The following is a 19,570-nucleotide window of genomic DNA, read 5'->3' as shown; positions in this document are numbered from 1 at the left end:
CTCCTACATTGGGTGCATATATATTTAGGATAGTTAGCTCTTCTTGTTGGATTGATCCCTTTACCACTATGTAATGGCCTTGTCTCTTTTTATCTTTGTTGGTTGAAAGTCTGTTTTATCAGAGCATAGGATTGCAACCCCTGCTTTTTTTGTTTGTTTATTTTCCATTTGCTTGGTAGATCTTCCTCCATCCCTTTATTTTGAGCCTATGTGTGTCTCTGCACATGAGATGGGTCTCCTGAATACAGCACACTGATGAGTCTTGACTCTTTATCCAATTTGCCAGTATATGCCTTTTAACTGGGGCATTTAGCCCATTTACATTTAAGGTTAATATTGTTATGTGTGAATTTGATCCTGTCATTATGATGTTAGCTGGTTATTTTGCTCATTATTTGATACAGTTTCTTCCTAGCATCAGTGGTCTTTAAAATTTGGCATGTTTTTGCAGTGGCTGGTACTGGTTGTTCCTTTCCATGTTTAGTGCTTCCTCCAGGAGCTCTTGTAAGGCAGATCTGGTGGTGACAAAATCTCTCAGCATTTGCTTGTCTGTAAAGGATTTTATTTCTCCTTCACTTAGGAAGCTTAGTTTGGCTGGATATGAAATTCTAGGTTGAAAATTCTTTTCTTTAAGAATGTTGAATATTGGTCCCCGCTCTCTTCTGGCTTGTAGAGTTTCTGCCGAGAGATCTGCTGTTAGTCTGATGGGCTTCCCTCTGTGGGTAACTTGACCTTTCTCTCTGGCTGCCCTTAACATTTTTTCCTTCATTTCAATTTTGGTGAATCTGACAATTATGTGTCTTGGGGTTGCTCTTCTTGAGGAGTATCTTTGTGGCGTTCTCCATATTTCTTGAATCTGAGTGTTGGCCTGCCTTGCTAGGTTGGGGAAGTTCTCCTGGATAATATCCTGAAGAGTGTTTTCCAACTTGGTTCCATTCTCCCCGTCACTTTCAGTTACACCAATCAAAGGTAGATTTTGCCTTTTCACATAGTCCCATATTTCTTGGAGGCTTTGTTCATTTCTTTTTACTCTTTTTTCTCTAAACTTCTCTTCTCACTTCATTTCATTCATTTGATCTTCAATCACTGATACCCTTTCTTCCAGTTGATTGAATTGGCTACTGAAGCTTGTGCAGGCATCATGTAGTTCTCGTGCCATGGTTTTCAGCTCCATCAAGTCATTTAAGGACTTCTCTACACTGTTTATTCTAGTTAGCCATTCATCTAATCTTTTTTCAAGGTTTTTAGCTTCTTTGCGATGGGTTCGAACATCCTCCTTCAGCTCGGAGAAGTCTGATCGTCTGAAGCCTTCTTCTCTCAACTCATCAAAGTCATTCTCTGTCCAGTTTTGTTCCGTTGCTGGCGAGGAGCTGCGTTCCTTTGGAGGAGAAGAGACCCTCTGATTTTTACAATTTTCAGCTTTTCTGCTCTGGTTTCTCCCCATCTTTGTGGTTTTATCTACCTTTGGTCTTTGATGATGGTGACGTACAGACGGGATTTTGGTGTGGATGTCCTTTTTGTTTGTTAGTTTTCCTTCTAACAGTCAGGACCCTCAGCTGCAGGTCTGTTGGAGTCTGCTGGAGGTCCACTCCAGACCCTGTTTGCCTGGGTATCACCAGCGAGGCTGCAGAACAGCGAATATTGCAGAACAGCAGATGTTGCTGCCTGATCGTTCCTCTGGAAGTTTCGTCTCAGAGGGGCACCCGGCCGTGTGAGGTGTCAGTCAGCCCCTACTGGGAGGTGTCTCCCAGTTAGGCTACTCGGGGGTTAGGGACACACTTAAGGAGGCAGTCTGTCTGTCCTCAGATCTCAAACTCTGTACCGAGAGAACCATTACTCTCTTCAAAGCTGTCAGACAGGGACATTTAAGTCTGCAGAAGTTTCTGCTGCCTTTTGTTCAGCTATGCCCTGCCCCCAGAGGTGGAGTCTACAGAGGCAGGCAGGCTTCCTTGAGCTGTGGTGGGCTCCACCCAGTTTGAGCTTCCCAATGGCTTTGTTTACCTACTCAAGTCTCAGCAATGGTGGGCACCCCTCCCCCAGCCTCACTGCCTCCTTGCAATTGGATCTCTGACTGTTGTGCTAGCAATGAGCGAGGCTCCGTGGACGTGCAACCCTTCCAGCCTGCACGGGATATAATCTCCTGGTGTGCCGTTTGCTAAGACCGTTGGAAAAGCGCGGTATTGGGGTGGGAGTGACCCAATTTTCCAGGTGCTGTCTGTCACAGCTTTGTTTGGCTAGAAAAGGGAATTCCCTGACCCCTTGCACTTCCCGGATGAGGCGATGCCTCGCCCTGCTTTGGCTCACCCTCAGTGGGCTGCACCCACTGTCCTGCACCCACTGTCCGACAAGTCCCAGTGAGATTAACCCGGTACCTCAATTGGAAATGCAGAAATCACCAGTCTTCTGTGTCGCTCCCGCTGGGAGCTGTAGACTGGAGCTGTTTCTATTCGGCCATCTTGGAACCTCCCATCAAGTATACAAAGTTTAAAAGGATACATACTTGCCTGCAATTTCTAAATTTCTGTAATTAACATTCATTTTTTGAGAATAAAAATTATAAACATATTGCATAGTTATGATGCAAACTATTCCCTAAAATTTTTACTGTATGTAAGAACTGCATAAAATGTTTCAAAAAATAAAATGCATTCTATAATGGTAAAATCCAAAGACAAGACTAAGATATTGCATGTTCTGTACTTCTTACAGACATGTCCTAATGTTGACAGTCAGTAAACAGACATAAATGGCATGTCACCTGCCAGGGTAACCTTCAGCGCCATTAGCTAATTTCGAACACGGGGAGTGAAGTTTTTGTTGCATTTTGTTGTGCACAGACACAGCCATGACGTCCTGCAGGGGGAGACGGAGCCCCAGGCAACGCTGAGCCACCTCCCAGCCAGGCAAGACATTTGCCCCCAATGAAACCCCCCAAGTCCTCCCACCCACATCAAACCCAAGCAAAGCAAAGGCGATGGCAGGGTGCTGAGGTGGAGTGGCCTCGCCATGAAGACACCCATCTATACGCAGGTAAAAGGTTATACTCTAGAGACTCAGCTGGGAAGGGAAGCGAAGACAGACAAGGAAGCCAATGGCTGCTCCGCTCTAAAACCACAAAGGAACCGTGAAAGGATTAAGTTCAAAGTGAGCAAGTGCTAATGACGAACTCCCAAGGAAAGGCAGTTTTTGTTTTTAGGGGAGAAATGGCGCTTTTACAACTAGACAACTAGTGTAAGCTCCGGAGGTCATCTCGGGTGGAGGGAGGGAGACCAGATGCGGGTTAACAGTTTGATGAAGTCAAAATGGAATAATACCAACCACCGGTACGGTGCTCTAAATCCACCCGAGGTGGGGTAGGGTGTGAGATGGCCTCTAGAACCGCCACACCTTCGCATCCCAATTCAACCCCATGCTTGTGATCCATTCAATTCTCACTTTCTCCTCTCAAAAACAGAGAGCAGCCCCACCAACCCATTCCTTCCAGGACGGGAGAACAGGCTGTAAATCTCCCAATTCCCAGACAGCTGCTAGTCTTAACATCAGGGCTCACCTCCGTGGGAAAATGGATTCAGACCTCAAAGCACCAGGAGGGGCCACCCAGAAGCCCGGCCATGAGGCCCCGTACCTGATAGATGGCTTCATCGCAGGCATTCTGAAGGCCCAGGTTCACCATCGTGTTCTGCAGCGTGCGGCCCATGTAGAATTCCAGGGAAAGATAATAAATGCGCTGAGGAAGCAGAAAAAGAATCAGATTTCTCATTCCATTCTACACTTTAGGAAGGTTACAGAGATGACAGGACCCATGAAGCCCCCCCTCGGGATTTCATTCATGTCAATCCCATGCACAAAAACTGGGCTTGCTCTGTCAAGCAGCCTGCTGACTGCAGCCCACCATAGCAGCCCACCCGGGAGACCCCTCCTCAACACGGCCGTCTCTTCCCTGACCCTCAAGCACCTGGATGAACGCACACTAACTTCCATGATGCGTGGGGAGGCAGGGCAGGTTGGTGGTTGGGGCCAAGGCACCCAGAACTGGACAGACCCAGGTCTGCACTTAGCTCATCATGCACTTAGCTTACCACACATGTGCCCTTGGGCAAGTTACTTCACATCTCTAACACGGATGTAATGTAGGCCATGTCTTCAAGTACTAAATGTAAAGCCCTGAGCACAACTTCCAGCACCCACGTGAAGCATCAATGAACGCCAGCAGAGACGGCTGAATGCATGCCTCCATGTTCCCCAGCAGAAGTCTCTTGGCCGATGCCTGCTGGCTGGCTGGCTTGGGGTTGCCACATGAGCCAGCTCTGTGCCTCTGAGGTGGTGTGGCAAGGACGGTCACCCGTGCAGTGCCTCCTGGGCCCTGAGCGGGGTTCTAGGCGCCCTACTTTCTATACCGAGTACTTCTCATGGCCATCCATGGGCCTGCAGCAGCCAGGGCTGAATGGTAAGATCAGTGGGCACAACTCCCAAGGACTAACAGGATATCTGCACAGCCAACATCTCCCCTGAAATATTTACTAATTGCTGTGGTGGTTTTAACCAGGGGCCAAACTCTTTCTGATATTCTTCACTCCAGGAGGAGCTTAATTCCCTGTCTGCCACCTTGAGGGTGGGCTGGATGTAGCAACATCCCGCTGAGGAGCACAGAAAGGAAACAGCAGCAACTTGACAGTGGAGACAGCTGACCACGCTGACCAGCACCCCAGTGTGCTGTGATGAGGACACTTTCCTCTGTGTGTTCTTCCCAAAACCCATAACCCCAGTGTAATCATGAGAAAAGAGCGGACAAACCCAAACTGAGGAATTTTCTATAAAATGCCTGACCAGCAGTCATCGAATTTGTAAGGTCATAAAAGACAAGGAGTGATCAACAAATTGTCACAAATCTTAAGCCACATTCAGGCTTTTGGAACTAATAAATGAATTCAGCAAGGTAGCAGAATATAAGACTAACACACAATCAGTTATCTTTACTGTTTTTAATTATTCATGATTAATATAACTATCCAATGTTCATTAGCAATGAACATTCCAAAAATAAAATTAATAAAACAATTACTATGGCACATACACTTTGGGAGACCAAGGCGGGGGACTGCTTGAGGCCAGGAGTTTGAAATCAACCTGGGCAGCAATAGGAGACCCCCCTCTCTACAAAAAATTTAAAAGTTAGCCAGGCGTGGTGGTGCATGCCTGTGGTCCCAGCTACAAGGGAGGCTGAGGTGGGAAGACTGCCTGAGCCTGGGAGGTCAAGGCTGCAATGAGCCAGGCGCAGTGGTTCACATCTCCAATTCTAGCACTTTTTGAGTTTGGCAGTTCCTCAAAAAGTGAAAAACAGAGTTACTATTTGGCCCAGCAATTCCACTCCCAGGTATATACACGCCCAAGAGAAATGAAGGCCTATGTCCCCTCCAACACTTGTACATAATAGCCAAAAGGTGGAAATAACCCAAATGTCAATCCTTCATGTCCTACAACATGAAGGAACCTCAAAAACACCACGCTCAACGGAAGAAGCCAGTCACAACAGACCACACATTCTATGAATCCGTTTATATGAAATGTCCAAAACAGGCATATCTAAAGAAACCAAAAGGGGATTGGTAATTGCCTAAGGGTTGGGGATTAGAGGTTTCGGTGGGTGATAACAAAAGGCTTAAAGAGTTTCTGTTCGGGGTGAAGAATGTTTTAAAATTGATTGTGGTGATGGAAGCACAACTCTGTGACTATCCTGAAACCAGTATATCCAACTGTATGCTTTAAAGGGGTGAACTGTATAGTATCTGAATTTTATGTTGATATACCTCTTGTCAAAGAAAGTAATAGATGAGGCCAGGCACGGTGGCTCGCACCTGTAATTCCAGCACTTTGGGAGGCTGAGGCGGGAGGATCTCTTGAGTCAAGGAGTTCAAGGCCATTTCTACAAAAATAAAAAATAAAAAATAAAAAAGGCCGGGCACAGTGGCTCACGCGTGTAATCCCAGCACTTTGGGAGGCCGAGGTAGGCAATCACTTGAGGTCAGGAGTTTGAGATCAGTCTGTCCAACATAGTGAAATCCAGAAATCCCATCTATATTAAAAATACAAAAATTGGCCAGGCACAGTGGCTCATGCCTGTAATCCCAGTGCTTTGGGAGGCCAAGGTGAGCAGATCACGAGGTCAGAAGTTCGAGACCAGCCTGGCCAATATGGGGGAAATGCCATCTCTACTAAAAATACAAAAAATTAGCCGGGGGCAGGCACCTGTGATCCCAGCTAATCGGGAGGCTGAGGCAGGAGAATCACTTGAACCCGGGTGGCGGAGGTTGCAGTGAGCTGAGACGTGCCACTGCACTTTAGCCTGGGCAACAGAATGAGACTCTGTCTCAAAAATAATAATAATAATAATAATGATACAAAAAATTAGCCGGACGTGGTGGCTGGCGCATGTAATCCTAGCTACTCGGGAGGCTGAGGCAGGAGAATCGCTTGAACCCAGGAGGTGGAGGTTGCAGTGAGCCAAGATCGTGCCACCACACTCTAGCCTGGGCTACAGAGCGACACTCGGTCTCAAAAAAAATAAAAAATAAAAAAATAAAAAGCCAGGCATGGTAGTGCACACCTGTAGTCCCAGCTACTCGGGGGGCTGGGGCGGAAGGATCGCTTGAGCCTAGGAGGCAGAGGTTACTGTGAGCTGCAATCACACCACTGCACTCCTCCAGCCTGGGTGACAGAGTAAGACTGTCTCAAAAACAAAAAACAAAAAACTACAATGGGCAAAGAGCACAAAGCATTTACCCAGGGGCAAATGAAATTCATAAACAGACTTACTCAGGAAGTCAAGAAATGACGACTGTTACAGAAGGATCCAACCAAGCATGGGAAAGTAAAATAAATAAGTAAATAAAACTACCACAGAACTAAAGGTACCACTGAATGCAAAACAAAAGCAAAGCTGAAAACAAAACCTGGCTGAGAAAAAAGTGAACCAGAGTGGGAGAAGCATGAGAGGGACTGGCTTGGAAGACCGAGGACACCTAATGTCTGCATCACCAGGCTCACTGAAAAGAGGCTGAATAAAACATTTTAAGTATTTTTGGCCAGGTGTGGTGGTCTATAATCGCTACCCTTTGGGAGGCCAAGGTGGAAGGATCACTTGAGCCCAGCAGTGAAAGACCAACCTGGGCAACACAGCAAGACCCCGTCACTACAAAAAATAAAAAGTATACATATATAAAAAGGGTTTTTTTGGCCGGGTGCGGTGGCTCACGCCTGTAATCCCAGCACTTTGGGAGGCCGAGGCGGGCGGATCACAAGGTCAGGAGATCGAGACCACGGTGAAACCCCGTCTCTACTAAAAATACAAAAAAAAAAATTAGCCGGGCGCGGTGGCGGGCGCCTGTAGTCCCAGCTACTCAGGAGGCTGAGGCAGGAGAATGGCGTAAACCCAGGAGGCGGAGCTTGCAGTGAGCCGAGATCGCGCCACTGCACTCCAGCCTGGGCAACAGAGCGAGACTCCGTCAAAAAAAAAAAAAAAAAAAAAAAAAAAAAAAGGGTTTTTTTTATTTGTTTTGTTTTGAGACAGGGTCTCACTCTTTTGACCAGGATGGAGTGCAGGGGCGCAATTCTGGCTCACTGCAACCTCTGCATCCCAGATTCAAGTGATTCTCCTGCCTCAGCCTCCCAAGTAGCTGGGAACAAAGGCGTGTGCATCACCATGCCAGCTATTTCTGTATTTTTAGTAGAGACAGGGTTTCACCATGTTAGCCAGGCTGGTCTCAATCTCCTGACCTCAGGTGATCTACCCGCCTCAGCCTCCCAAAGTGCTGGGATTACAGATGTGAGCCACCACTCCTGGCCCATAAAGTTTTTAATACATAATTTAAGAATACTCTATAAATATCGAAATCTACAAATTGAAAGAACACACACACATACAAATCATAGCTCTGTCTTTAATGGCCTGTTTTTACTTTTTTGCCCATTTGAATATAGGCTTCTACATTACTATACAAATTCCAACATCTTTTAAATCACAAGACATTAGAGCAGTATAATTAATGAGTTCTCATAGCCACTATAAGTACAACTACTGCTGCTGTCACTCACAGCCAGGCCTCTGGCAGACTTTCATCATGCTGGACTTATTTGAATGAACTTAATATTCTATGGGGTTTCCATAGCACCTGCCTCCCCTCCTGCAGAGGAAGACACAGGCACTGTCCAGGTGGGGTTTATTAACCAGTGTGAAATCATACTGAGACCAGCTAGACCCTGGCTGTCTGAGAAAATACTGTGAGTCAAGTATTAACAAGAGGTTTTATAAAAAGCTGACAGGCTAGGAACATGATCAGAATGATTTTGCCTTTAACTAAAAATGTGTATTTATTTTTTTTTAAAAGATGACGGTCTCACTGTGTTGCCCAGGCTGGCCGCAAACGGCTGGCCACAAACTCCTGGCCTCAAGTGATCCTTGCGTCTCAGCCTCCCAAGCAGCTGGCACTACAGGTGTGTGCCACCACAGCTGGCTAAAATGTGTATTTTTAGGTTGTAGTTTGCTCTTTCTGCAAAAGTTCCTAACTTCTACTTAGGAACTTTTCTACCGTGGGGAAAAAGTTTACCAGTTACGTCCCAAGAGCTTGATTATCTCTGTTTGTAAGGGACAGTACTGATGCGGGAAGTGCTGGGCCTAGACTCGAAGCCTGTGCGTCTCCAATTGTCCTCCAGGTTGCAGGCAGACATCGAGGTTTCTGCAGCCTCCTGCTGAAGCACAGCCCCCAAGGCACTGCCCAGGGCCTGCCCTGCCACAGGCTCTGTCCTTGGGGACTGCAATATGTTTTGTTGTTGTGAGGCTTTTCTGCGACTTGTTTCAATTTAAGAACTTTCATCATTTGCTGAGATATGTCTATTTTGCTTTTACCTTAAGATGGTTCCGAGTGAAAACCATGAAACTGAAAGAGGCTTGCTGGAGGAGCTGGCCAAGAAAATGCAGACTTGAATGGTACAGGCTGGGGTCCCATCCCAGCTCCCTGCCCTGGCTAGCTGGGTGACCTGGGCAAGTCACTCAGCCTCTGAGAGGACCACATTAACCTGTGGGCTCGCACAGGGCTAGGCTTGGACTCAGGCAAGGTTGGTTCCACTCACCATATCAGACTTCACAATGAGAAATGCAGAGCCTAGTAAGTTGGCAGGTGGCAGTTCTGAAAAAAATCATGTAAAGCCATAGGCTTTGTCCAAGCAACAGCCTAGGGACCTAGCTCTTCCATGACCCCAAATCCTGCTGCTGCAGGACAGCCTCTTTCCACTCACTCCCCTCTGGCATCTCCTGTGCAACCGTGAACAGGGCTTCCCTGCTCAGGCAGTGCTGGTTGGAGAACTGGACTCACCTGCTTCAGCCTGAAAATGCCAACAGGATCCCTTAACCTCCCTGCTCAGCAGCTCTGCTCAGCAGCTCTGCTCTAAGGAGGCCCTGCCGCCTGGGATTGAACTTGCTTTTTCCAGCATGGTCCCTTCTTGCAATATGACCATAACAAGTGTTAACTAGCCTAAAGCCAGCCTGTTTTTTTCTGTTGTTCTTTTTTTTTTTTGAGACGGAGTTTCGCTCTGTTGCCCAGGCTGGAATGCAATGGTGCAATCTTGGTTCACTGCAACCTCCGCCTCCTGGGTTCAAGCCAAGCCCCCCACTGTGTGTGTTTTTTTTTTTTAAATAGAGTTTATTTATTACATGCAAAGCCTACACAACCAGGCAAATAATAGAAAAGCATAAAGCTCAAAAAATAGATGAAAATATGATCGACACAAACAGTACACAACATAGCAATCATCTAATGACACCTCAGGAGTTAACAGACTGAAAAGAGAATGTAACACCAACCGGCAGGGCCTCATTGTGCTCTCACAGACACAGGTTCACAGAATCAGGCCTGTAGAAACCACCAATTTTTCCTCCCTTTTCTGAAGGGATTTTTAACTAGAGTCTTCATTTAATAACACTGGTGTCTGAATACTCTGGTGGAAAAAGAAAGAACTTTCCCAACATTCAGGGAAACAACAGAAAGAGCTGGAGCCAGGCGTGGTGGCTCACGCCTATAATCCTAGCACTTTGGGAGGCTGAGGCAGGTACATCACTTGAGGTCAGGAGCTCAAGACCAGCCTGGCCAACATAGTGAAACCCCGTCTCTACTAAAAATACAAAAACTAGCTGGGCGTGGTGGTGCATGCCTGTAGTCCCAGCTATTCGGGAGGCTGAGGCAGGAGAATCACTTGAACCTGGGAGGCGGAGGTTGCAGTGAGCAGAGATTGTGCCACTATACTCCAGCCTGGACAACAAGAGCGAAACTCCACTTCAAAAAAAAAAAGAGTTGGGCAGCTGCTTTCACCAAGATGAAGAGCCTCATTCTACAGGTAGATCTGGTCTGAAATCTGAAACTGGTCCTCCTGTCCCCAAGAAAGCATAGCAACTCTCCTTTTGTGTATTCAATTCTATCAGTGCCAGCATGCCTCAGACCAGCCACCCTCTACTGGTTCCTAAATGGGCACAGAGTGACTCACAAGGCAGACTGTCCCTCCCTGCCACCCAGGCACTGTGGACAGAGCTGGCCCTGATAAGACACAGGGACACGGGCCACTGAGCCAGCTGGAGGCCAGTGGGCACCACGATCCACCAGCCAGGCCTTGGAGGGGGGGCTCCCGGTCCCTCCAGACACAAACAGGTCACCTCCCTGGGCTGGACCTGCTGGCTCCTGCTGGTGAGCTAAGCAGTCTCAAGACACCATCCAGGGGAACCAAGGTCCTATGGGAGGAGAGATGCTGAGGGGCCTCCCACCCGCCAGATGCTGAGGTTGGTCTTTGGCTTCCTTGACAGTGTCAGTGTCCACTCCACCATGTCTGAGGGTGCTTCTGGGAAGTTGCTCACAGAGCAATCTGATAACCTACTACTGTATCTGCTGTAAGGACGTGAGGATTAGCTAGCACATCTCTCAAGCTCCCAGCCTGTGAAGTCACACAGCACTTTCTTAATGAATTAAATGCCAGGGAAACTTGGCTCCCCGTGAGGAGTGGACAGGCTTCTCAACATGGATCGTGGATTTCCTTCACACTCCAGTACCTAGCACTCAAACACAGGTCTGTTTGCTCAATTTTGAAAATGAAATGTAAAAGAATTATAGAACTTTAGAACTTACGGGGATCTTAGAGATCACTTGGTTCTGCAGTAAACAAATTCCTTCTACATCCAAGACACACATTGCCACAGTCCACTGTCTCCTGCCTTCTATTCAATTAAGCTCCACAAAAAGTCTACTCAGTACTAATCTAGAGCCAGAAAGCGATGGGAGCCTTCTCCTTATCACTGACAGAGCCTCATCAACTTACACTAAGTGATCTGGACCGTGTCAAACTACATTTATAACTAGTGAGCCACCAGTCACCATTTTTAACCACTACTTTAATCTTTCATTTTAACTGTTTGCCAGCCAAGAAATGCCACTTAGCTACACCTAAAATTACATGTCATTCCTACTCAAGATACTGTTGAAGACACTGTTAACCAAACCTATCTTAGTGTCCATTACCTTTCTAAATCTGTGTTCATTTCTCTGCCCTTCACCGTATCCTAAGAACGCCATTCTGCATGGGTGAGGAAGAGCCAGCTCCTATCTCCTGCGGTTATCTGCTGCATGTCTTAGGATGCTGTGAATTTCCAAATGGCTTAAAGCTTTGAACTGTTTAATAATAATGAAAAAATAGGTATAATCTGAAAAGACTTCTAAAGTTCTCCTAATTTACTTATTTGTATTTTTTATAATTGTATTTTTGCATTTTATTTGTATTTATTAAGCGGGACAGCTGGTGACATTGGAAAGATTTGCAGACGACAGCACTGTGTCGATGAAAATGTCCAGAGTTTAACTGCTCTACTATAGGTGTGTAGGAGAATCTCCCTGTTTTTCCGGAGTACACATTGCCGTTTTTGGGGGTGAAGGGGCAACAAGGCTACAACTTACTTTTTTTTTTTGAGACGGAGTCTTGCTCCATTGCCCAGGCTGGAATGCAGTGGCATGATCTCAGCTCACTACAACCTCCTCCTCCCAGGTTCAAGCGATCCTCCTGCCTCAGTCCCCCAAGTACCTGGGACTACAGGCACCTGCCACCGCACCTGGCTAATTTTTGTATTTTTAGTAAAGATGGGGTTTCACCTTGTTGGTCAGGCTGGTACTTTCTTTCAAATGATTCGGAGAAAAATGAACTCACAGCGACAAAAAATGAACTTACAGCGACAAAATGACCTAACAAGTGTGTTACAATGTTTAATATCTGAGGAATCGGGATGAAGCGTATACAGGAATTACAAGAAATCTTTGTATTATTCCTACAACTTTTTAAGAGTCTGAAATCACATAAAGTTTAAAAGGAAATATGGCTGAGACGTGGAGGCGAGGTCGGTTACCTTATTCCATTTTATTTTATTTTATTTAGGCAGGGTTGCCCAGGCTGGAGTGCAATGGTGCAGTCTTGGCTCACTGCAACCTCCGCCTCCCTGGTTCAAGCAATTCTCCTGTCTCAGCCTCCCGAATAGCTGGGACTACAGACACCACCACGCCCAGCTAATTTTTGTATTTTTAGTAGAGACCAGGTTTCACCATATTGGTCAGGCTGGTCTTGAACTTTTGACCTCAGGGGCTCCACCTGCCTCGGCCTCCCAAAGTGCTGGCATTACAAGTGTGAGCCACCAGGCCCAGCCATATTTTATAAAGCCACCACGGCCCCTGTGGATTAGTCAGGGTTCTCCAGAGACACAGAACTAACAGTAAGGTATGCGTAGAGAGAGAGACAGATATAAGAAATTGGCTCAAGTGGTTCTAGAAGTGCAAGGCCGCAACTTGCGGGGGGAGGGGTGGGCCAGCAGGCTGGAGACCCAGGCAAGCTGCAGCTCCAGTGCAAGGTAGCTGGTAGCAGGGTTTGTTCTGCAAGGCCTTGCCCCATGGGAGGTTGTAAAACTGTGATGTAATGAGATATATATGTTTGTTCTTTCTGGCCAGTGCTCCTAACACCCTTGTAATTTCCTAAGTGATAAGACCAGTAAAGATGAAATAAGTGTCTTTTGTTATTCATAACAAACGCCTTCCAACCACACCTTAGCGAGGTGACTTTTGGCAAGCCCCTAAGGGCAGCGGCTGGTTGCCAGGGGAACCAGATCTGCAATTAGAGGATTGGAAATTTCAGGTCCACCCCTCCCACCACCCCCAAACCATCCAGTGAAGGGAGAGAGGCTAAAGGCTGAGATCATCACCAATGGCCAATGATCACACCAGGTAAATGGGGCCTCCATAAAATCCCCAACTGAAGGGGATGGAAGAGGTTCCTTCCAGTTCAGTGAATCCTGGAGGTGCTGGGACAGTGGCACCTGCAGAGGGTATGGAAGCCACTGCACCCTCCCTCAGACCTGCCCTCTGCATATCTGGCTGTTCCTCAGTTGTATTCTTTATAATTAACTGGCAAACGCAAGCGAAGTGTTTCCCTGAGTTTCCTGAGCCATTCTGGCAAATCATCAAACCTGAGGAGGCTGTTGGTCAGAGGTCAGAAGGGAGGCCCTGACGTGCAACTGACATCTGGGGTGGAGAAGCCTTGTGGGACTGAGCCTCTGGCCTGTGGGATCTCAGGCTACATCCAGGTAGACAGTCTCAGAACAGAACTGAATTGTAGGACGCTCAGTCAGTGTGGGAAACACTACCCCCCACCCCCTAGAGGCACATCCACATTACTCTCTAGGCATAACAGCCCAGCCAAGCTGACACATAAAAACCAGCCACCACAGCCTGCAAGGGCAAAGGCCAGGCAGTCTTCTGCAGAAACTGAAGGCACACACACTGCAGGCTTCTCCATCTGCTAAAATGACAGCTGGGGCCTACCTTCCAAGTGGCTGGCTGGCTGGCTGGCAGCAACACAAAACAGCACCCACCATCAGTTGCTGGCCAGAGAAAATGACTTTGAGCGATCTGCTGTCAGGGAAGCCTGCCCAGGAGATGCAAGCTGAACTTCACACATAAAAGTAGAAACACATCAGAAAAACTGGGAGTGTTAAGATTCCAGAGGCTGGTCCCACAACTGACTAATTAAAACAAATCCCAGAAGTGGGGATCACAGAGCAGCAGGGGCTGCAAAACGCTTCTCTAGATCATCTTTAACTCCTGGGTCCAGCCAAACCAAAAGATTAATCGTATTTCATTGTGTTTATCTTATTAGGAATATTTAGGACAGCAGTGTGGGCCCCAAGGTAGAGCTGCTTTTCCTTAATCTGTGTCGTAGTCATGCCAGGAGCTTATGTGAAGAGTCTCAAAAACTGACTGTTAAATCCACTGCAGGGGTGCTGCAGGTCAGTGGTTCAGCACATTGACAACACTGCTTCACAAAGGCCCACAGAATAAACCGTGCACCTGTCCTTTCGGGATGTTATAGAAGGGATCCCATGACTCTCATAACTGGGCATGGGCTGCTTTCATTGCCAGGATCCTGGTCTGTGTTTTGTGTCCTGACTCTCACTGTCCCACCCCAGCCTTCACTTTGAGGCCTTCTAATGTGAACCTTTTGTGCTCCATCTAGCATAAGCATCCTCAAATTCTCTTTGGATGGAGATGGAATGTCAATTCAATATGAAATGGAAACGTTTTAACTCTAACATTTCAGAATGGCAACAGACTTTGGAAACAGATCACCAGCTTGATTCCCCTCATTTTAAAGATGAGAAAACTGAGGCCAAGAACGGCAAATAAATGCACCCAAGCCCACAGTTGCACAGACCAAATGGAAAGGCCAGGATGAAAAGGAGCATGGAATCACACACACCCTTCCTTCTCCATGCAGTGCAATCCCAGGCTCTGCAGCTTCAGGTTGGACTCTTCTCGCCACCTTGCCACCACTTCAGAGAATCCATTAAACGTCTTCATGACCAACTGCCACTTTTTGCCAAGCACAAAGTTCTCCATGTTAGCCAGATGTTTTCATGTGCTGATTTGCCAAGCATGGCAAAGCTTGACAAATCTTCCTCTGAACACTCCAACTTCTACTCTTTCTGCTATTTACCACAAATAAAGTGCTAAGAGTTGTGCAACAATAGGTTCGGTATAATGCTATTTTACGTATTAAAAACAAGTTTCTGTCAATACAGAAAAAACAATGTAGAACACAAAATATTTATAGCATTTACAAAGTGGGTGATAGAAGTGGGTTACAGGATTACAGTTAATTTTTTTCCTTCTGGCTTATCTATATTTTCTAATTTTTCCTCCAGTAATAATTTTTCCTTCAGGACTTGCATAATTTTTTTTTTTTTTTTTTTTTGAGACGGAGTCTCCTCGCTCTGTCGCCAGTGCAGTGGCATGTTCTCGGCTCACTGCAAGCTCCGCCTCCCGGGTTCAGGCCATTCTCCTGCCTCAGCCTCCCGAGTAGCTGGGACTACAGGCGCCCGCCATCATGCCGGGCTAATTTTTTGTATTTTTAATAGAGACGGGGTATCACCGTGTTAGCCAGGATGGTCTCGATCTCCTGACCTCGTGATCCGCCCGCCTCGGCCTCCCAAAGTGCTGGGATTACAGGCATGAGCCACCACGCCCAGCCACATAATTTTTAAAAAGACAAAAATAACAAAAAAAGCATTCTATTTAGGAACTCTAGAGTGTCATATTACCAGTCTGCAGTGTGCCGGTGAATATCTGAGGTCATTTCTGGCTGAGGGGGAGGCACAGCAGGTGTTTTCTTGGGAGCCCACCTCCTCTCATTGGCTCTGGTGGGACTGGTTGCTGGTCCATCACCAGCAAACATGAAACTTTTCCAGAGAAAGGATGGCAAGTTTATTTTCATCATGAATTAGCCAAAGAAGTACCTAAATCCCAATTTTCCACTTTTACACGTCCTTCCTACTCAGAATAGGCACACAGCTTATTTACAGACTGTGAGGTTTAAGAGAAAAGTTTACAACTTTACAACTTACAGATTGTGGTTTAAGAGAAAGGTTTCCACCAAGAGCCACCACAGTAGACAATCAAAACAGATCTCACAGTGGATCAGAAAACCTGTTTTGTTGCAGGGACTATCTTGTTCATGAAGGTCATTTCCGTAATAACTGAGCCCATCGCTGGCCTCTCTATGATGTGATTATATATAAATACTCCAATGGGCACCCTAAGGTGCCGAGCTGAGTCCTGGTCCAGCTCCAAGGAAATGCCCTTGAATGTGAAGGCAGAGCTATGTCCTTGCCATAAACCACTTAGACAATAAAAATGATGTTGTAGGCTGGGTGCGTTGGCTCACGCCTGTAACCTCAGCAGTTTGGGAGGCCGAGGCAAGCGGATCAGGAGGTCAAGAGTTAGAGATCAGCCTGGCCAACAAGGTGAAACCCCGTCTCTAATAAGATACAAAAAATTAGCCAGGCATGGTGGTAGGCACCTGTAATCCCAGCTACTCGGGAGGCTGAGGCAGGAGAATTGCTTGAACCTGGGAGGCAGAGGTTGCAGTGAGCCGAGATCGCGCCACTGCACTCCAGCTCTGGGCTATAGGGCAAGACTCCGTCTCAGAAAAAAAAAAAAAAAAAAAAAAAAAAAAAAAAAAAAAAAACATTGGTGTTGTGCATCAGAACTGTCCCAACAGCAGGGAATTCTGGGGGAGCCACTGCTTCTTGGCTGCTTTTCCTGGCAAAGTCATCCCAAGCCCTTGTTATAACCTGTTTTGGCCATTTGTTGCCACTTCTATGTTTTGCATACTAAATATGAAGAGCCCCAGTTGGTATTCTAACAAATCTGTCCCTTTTACCCTCTCTATTTCAGAAAAAAAGAATGTCCCAGAAAAAGTTTGGCAAAGCAATCAATCTCTTAGCAATTACTGTATTAAACATATCTTAATGCCCTACAAAAATATTCTAAAATACCATCCATAAAGTAAGTCCTCGGTGCCCAGGTGTATACACTGCAAGTAAAATCTTTGCCAAGTGGCTTCAGGTCTGGAAGTGTGTCTTTTCCTCACCAATTTTCCCTCTACGTTAGTGTAGTAGAAAGACACAATTCTCCATAGTCAAAAGTTAAAAAACAAACAACACAACAAAAAACTGGCAACATGGGGCTGTGCAAGACTACCATGTACCTATCAAACTGAAACCTACCATCCTATCCATTGACTTGCAAAGCTGTTTATCAGGGAAAAAGTTACAAATGTTTACGAATGAAACAGAAAATCTAAAAAACTGTATGTGCATTATACTTTTTAAAAATGTGTACATATGTTTAGGAATACCAAAAAACCGGCAGGAACACAGGCCCATAGTTAATATGGTTAAGAGTAACGGGGACAATCAGTGACTTCAACTACTCAAACAAATTTTTGCAAGATATAAAAAGTAACAATTACTAAGGCAATCTCTATGAACTTTAACCCAAGTAAATTTCTCCAAGGGAGGTATGGGAACCTCTAAGACAGAGCCTTCTTCAAGGGCTCCATCTCCAGCTCTGAGCTTCGTACCCCTCCTGCGTGAAGCAGGCATCTTCAGCGATTTTCTTCTAAGCAGCGCACACACACACACAAGTCTCACAATTCCCTGCAGATTACCGAGCTCACCCCCTTCCAACCTACAAGGCTGCCCAGGCCGGGTTCCAGTCCCATCTTCTCCTACAGGCTGCTGCAGGAAAACAAAAGGTGGCTGGAGGCAGGGGCGGGGAGCACGGGCTCTGCAGCCAGCGCGGAAGCGCACGGCCAGAAAGAGACCGGGAACATCCGCCAGGCTCCCGGGCTCAGCATCATATGCGGGGGACGGCGCGGGCTCTTAGTGGAGGGGACCTGTGGCCGCGGCCCTGCGCAGGGGACGCCCGGCCCCCGCAGACCGCGGCTTCCAGGCGACTCCCCAGTCGGCTGTGCCTGGCCGCCGGCCGGAGACGGGCGCGGGTAACGCCCAGGGGGCCGCCCCGCAGAGAGATCCCCGCCGGCGCGGCTCCGGGACTGGCGCCCTTTCAGCGGGCCCGGGCGCAGAGGGCGGGGCAGCTCCTCACCTTGGGGTCGCGCTCGTAGTAGTGCTGCTGCGTGCGGATCCAGCGGCCCACCAGGTGGTCGCGCACCGTGTGCGCCAGCGCAAAGAAGTAGTCGCGGGGCGTAGCCACATTGCGGTCCTTGACCAGCGTGAAGTGCAAGTGCCGGTTGAAGCTCTTCCGCACCTCGGCCACGTCGCCCAGCCCCGCCAGGCCGCGCACGCTGATCTGCTTCCGCTTCTCGCTGTCCGTCAGCGGCTTCGCCATCGCGCCGGCCGAGGCGGAGGAAAAGAGATGGAGAAGGAAAGCGGCGGGACACTAGAGCTCCTGGATGGTGCAGCTGCTCTGGCGCCCGGCACTGCGGCTCTGCGGCCGGGACGGGCCGCGCCTGCGCGCTGCGCCGGGACGGGGCCTCGGGGAGGCGGGGCGGGGCCTCGGGGAGGCGGGGCGGGGCCTCGGGGAGGCGGGGCGGGGCCTCGGGGAGGCGGGGCGGGGCCTCGGGGAGGCGGGGCGGGCGTCCAGGCTCACAGCTGAGAGCGCTGATGTGGTCCGAGGCAGCAAGGACCTGTCCACAACATTTGAGATTGGGGTTTGCCCCCTCGTTGGGGAAGCCCGGCAGAAAGTGGGAGCGACTGGAGGGGGCAAGAGACCCGGGGCCTTGAAGCGTGCGGTTCTGGCCGCTCCTGCCAGCCCGGGGGCGGTGCGGGAGGGGGCCCTGCCCTCGGGCCCTGGGGGTTCCTGGGGCCGGTCCCCACGCCCTACACCGGGTCACCAGGTGCCTCGCGGGAGTGCGCTGGGCCCGGGCTGTGGCCGAGGCCTGGTAAACTTTCGGGGAAACTGATTACAGCTTGAAAGGCATCCACCAACGCCTGCTGGGCCCGGTCTTCTGTGTCGGGGGCAGGGCGGCTCTGAAAATACCAGCTATTTGCTTGCCACTCCAGGCCGATGGCAGACGTGGAGAAAACGAACTGCCAGCGAACGGGAGACGCCCATTCCCGAGGGCGCGAGGCAGCCACAGCCAAGTGCCACCATGACCCCGCCTCGGATGGACCGCAGCCCCCCAGCCCTCCGAGAAACCCTGCTCCCGAAACCACCCGGCAGACGCTGTCCACTTTGAGATTACAGCAGGGAGAAGGACACATGCCTGTCTGGCCGGGGAGCTCAGCCACTAACGAAGATTTAGCCTCCGCCATCCCAACCCAGGCTGCAGCTCCAGATAGGGGGCGTCTGCACATAGCTTCCCACACTTGGTCCCCGCGGAACACAGTCCTGCTGGCCTCAGCCTATGGGAACCCTGCTTCATGTAAAGGTCACCTAAACTCTGCCTTCCCCCATTCCCATAAGAACTCTGCCTTTCCCTTCGTTCTTGGGAGGCTCTCCCTCATTGCAGTGGGTCAGTACACCCGATTTTGTGGGACTACAGGTTTGCTCCTGGTGGTCTTGGGCTGAAGGGGCTGCGAAGGTTACTGAATTTCATGGAGGTAAAAATTGCCCGCGGGAGATGTCATAAAAGTCCAGGTGCAGTAGGTTTCCTGGTGTGATGCTTCAAAGTTATCTTCTTACCTGGAGCCCCTTCCAGC

The 19,570-nt window shown here is 48.5% G+C and overlaps 1 protein-coding gene across 1 annotated transcript in view; it reads right to left on the bottom strand.

Moving 5' to 3' along the window:
- Positions 1 to 18,386, bottom strand: part of PYGB (glycogen phosphorylase B) — a 59,838-nt gene extending 41,452 nt beyond the window's left edge. Inside the window, exons 1-2 of the mRNA XM_050745465.1 lie at positions 18,015 to 18,386; positions 3,626 to 3,727 (exon numbers count right to left, since the gene is read on the bottom strand). Coding sequence (XP_050601422.1) covers positions 3,626 to 3,727; positions 18,015 to 18,257 — 345 coding nt within the window. The 5' untranslated portion in view covers positions 18,258 to 18,386. The remainder of the gene's footprint in view (positions 1 to 3,625; positions 3,728 to 18,014) is intronic.
- Positions 18,387 to 19,570: the final 1,184 nt, after the last annotated feature.

This window comes from Macaca thibetana, chromosome 10 (genome assembly GCF_024542745.1).
Source record: "Macaca thibetana thibetana isolate TM-01 chromosome 10, ASM2454274v1, whole genome shotgun sequence".
NCBI classification, from domain to species: Eukaryota; Metazoa; Chordata; class Mammalia; order Primates; family Cercopithecidae; genus Macaca; species Macaca thibetana.
This window is presented reverse-complemented; position numbering and strand designations above follow the sequence as displayed.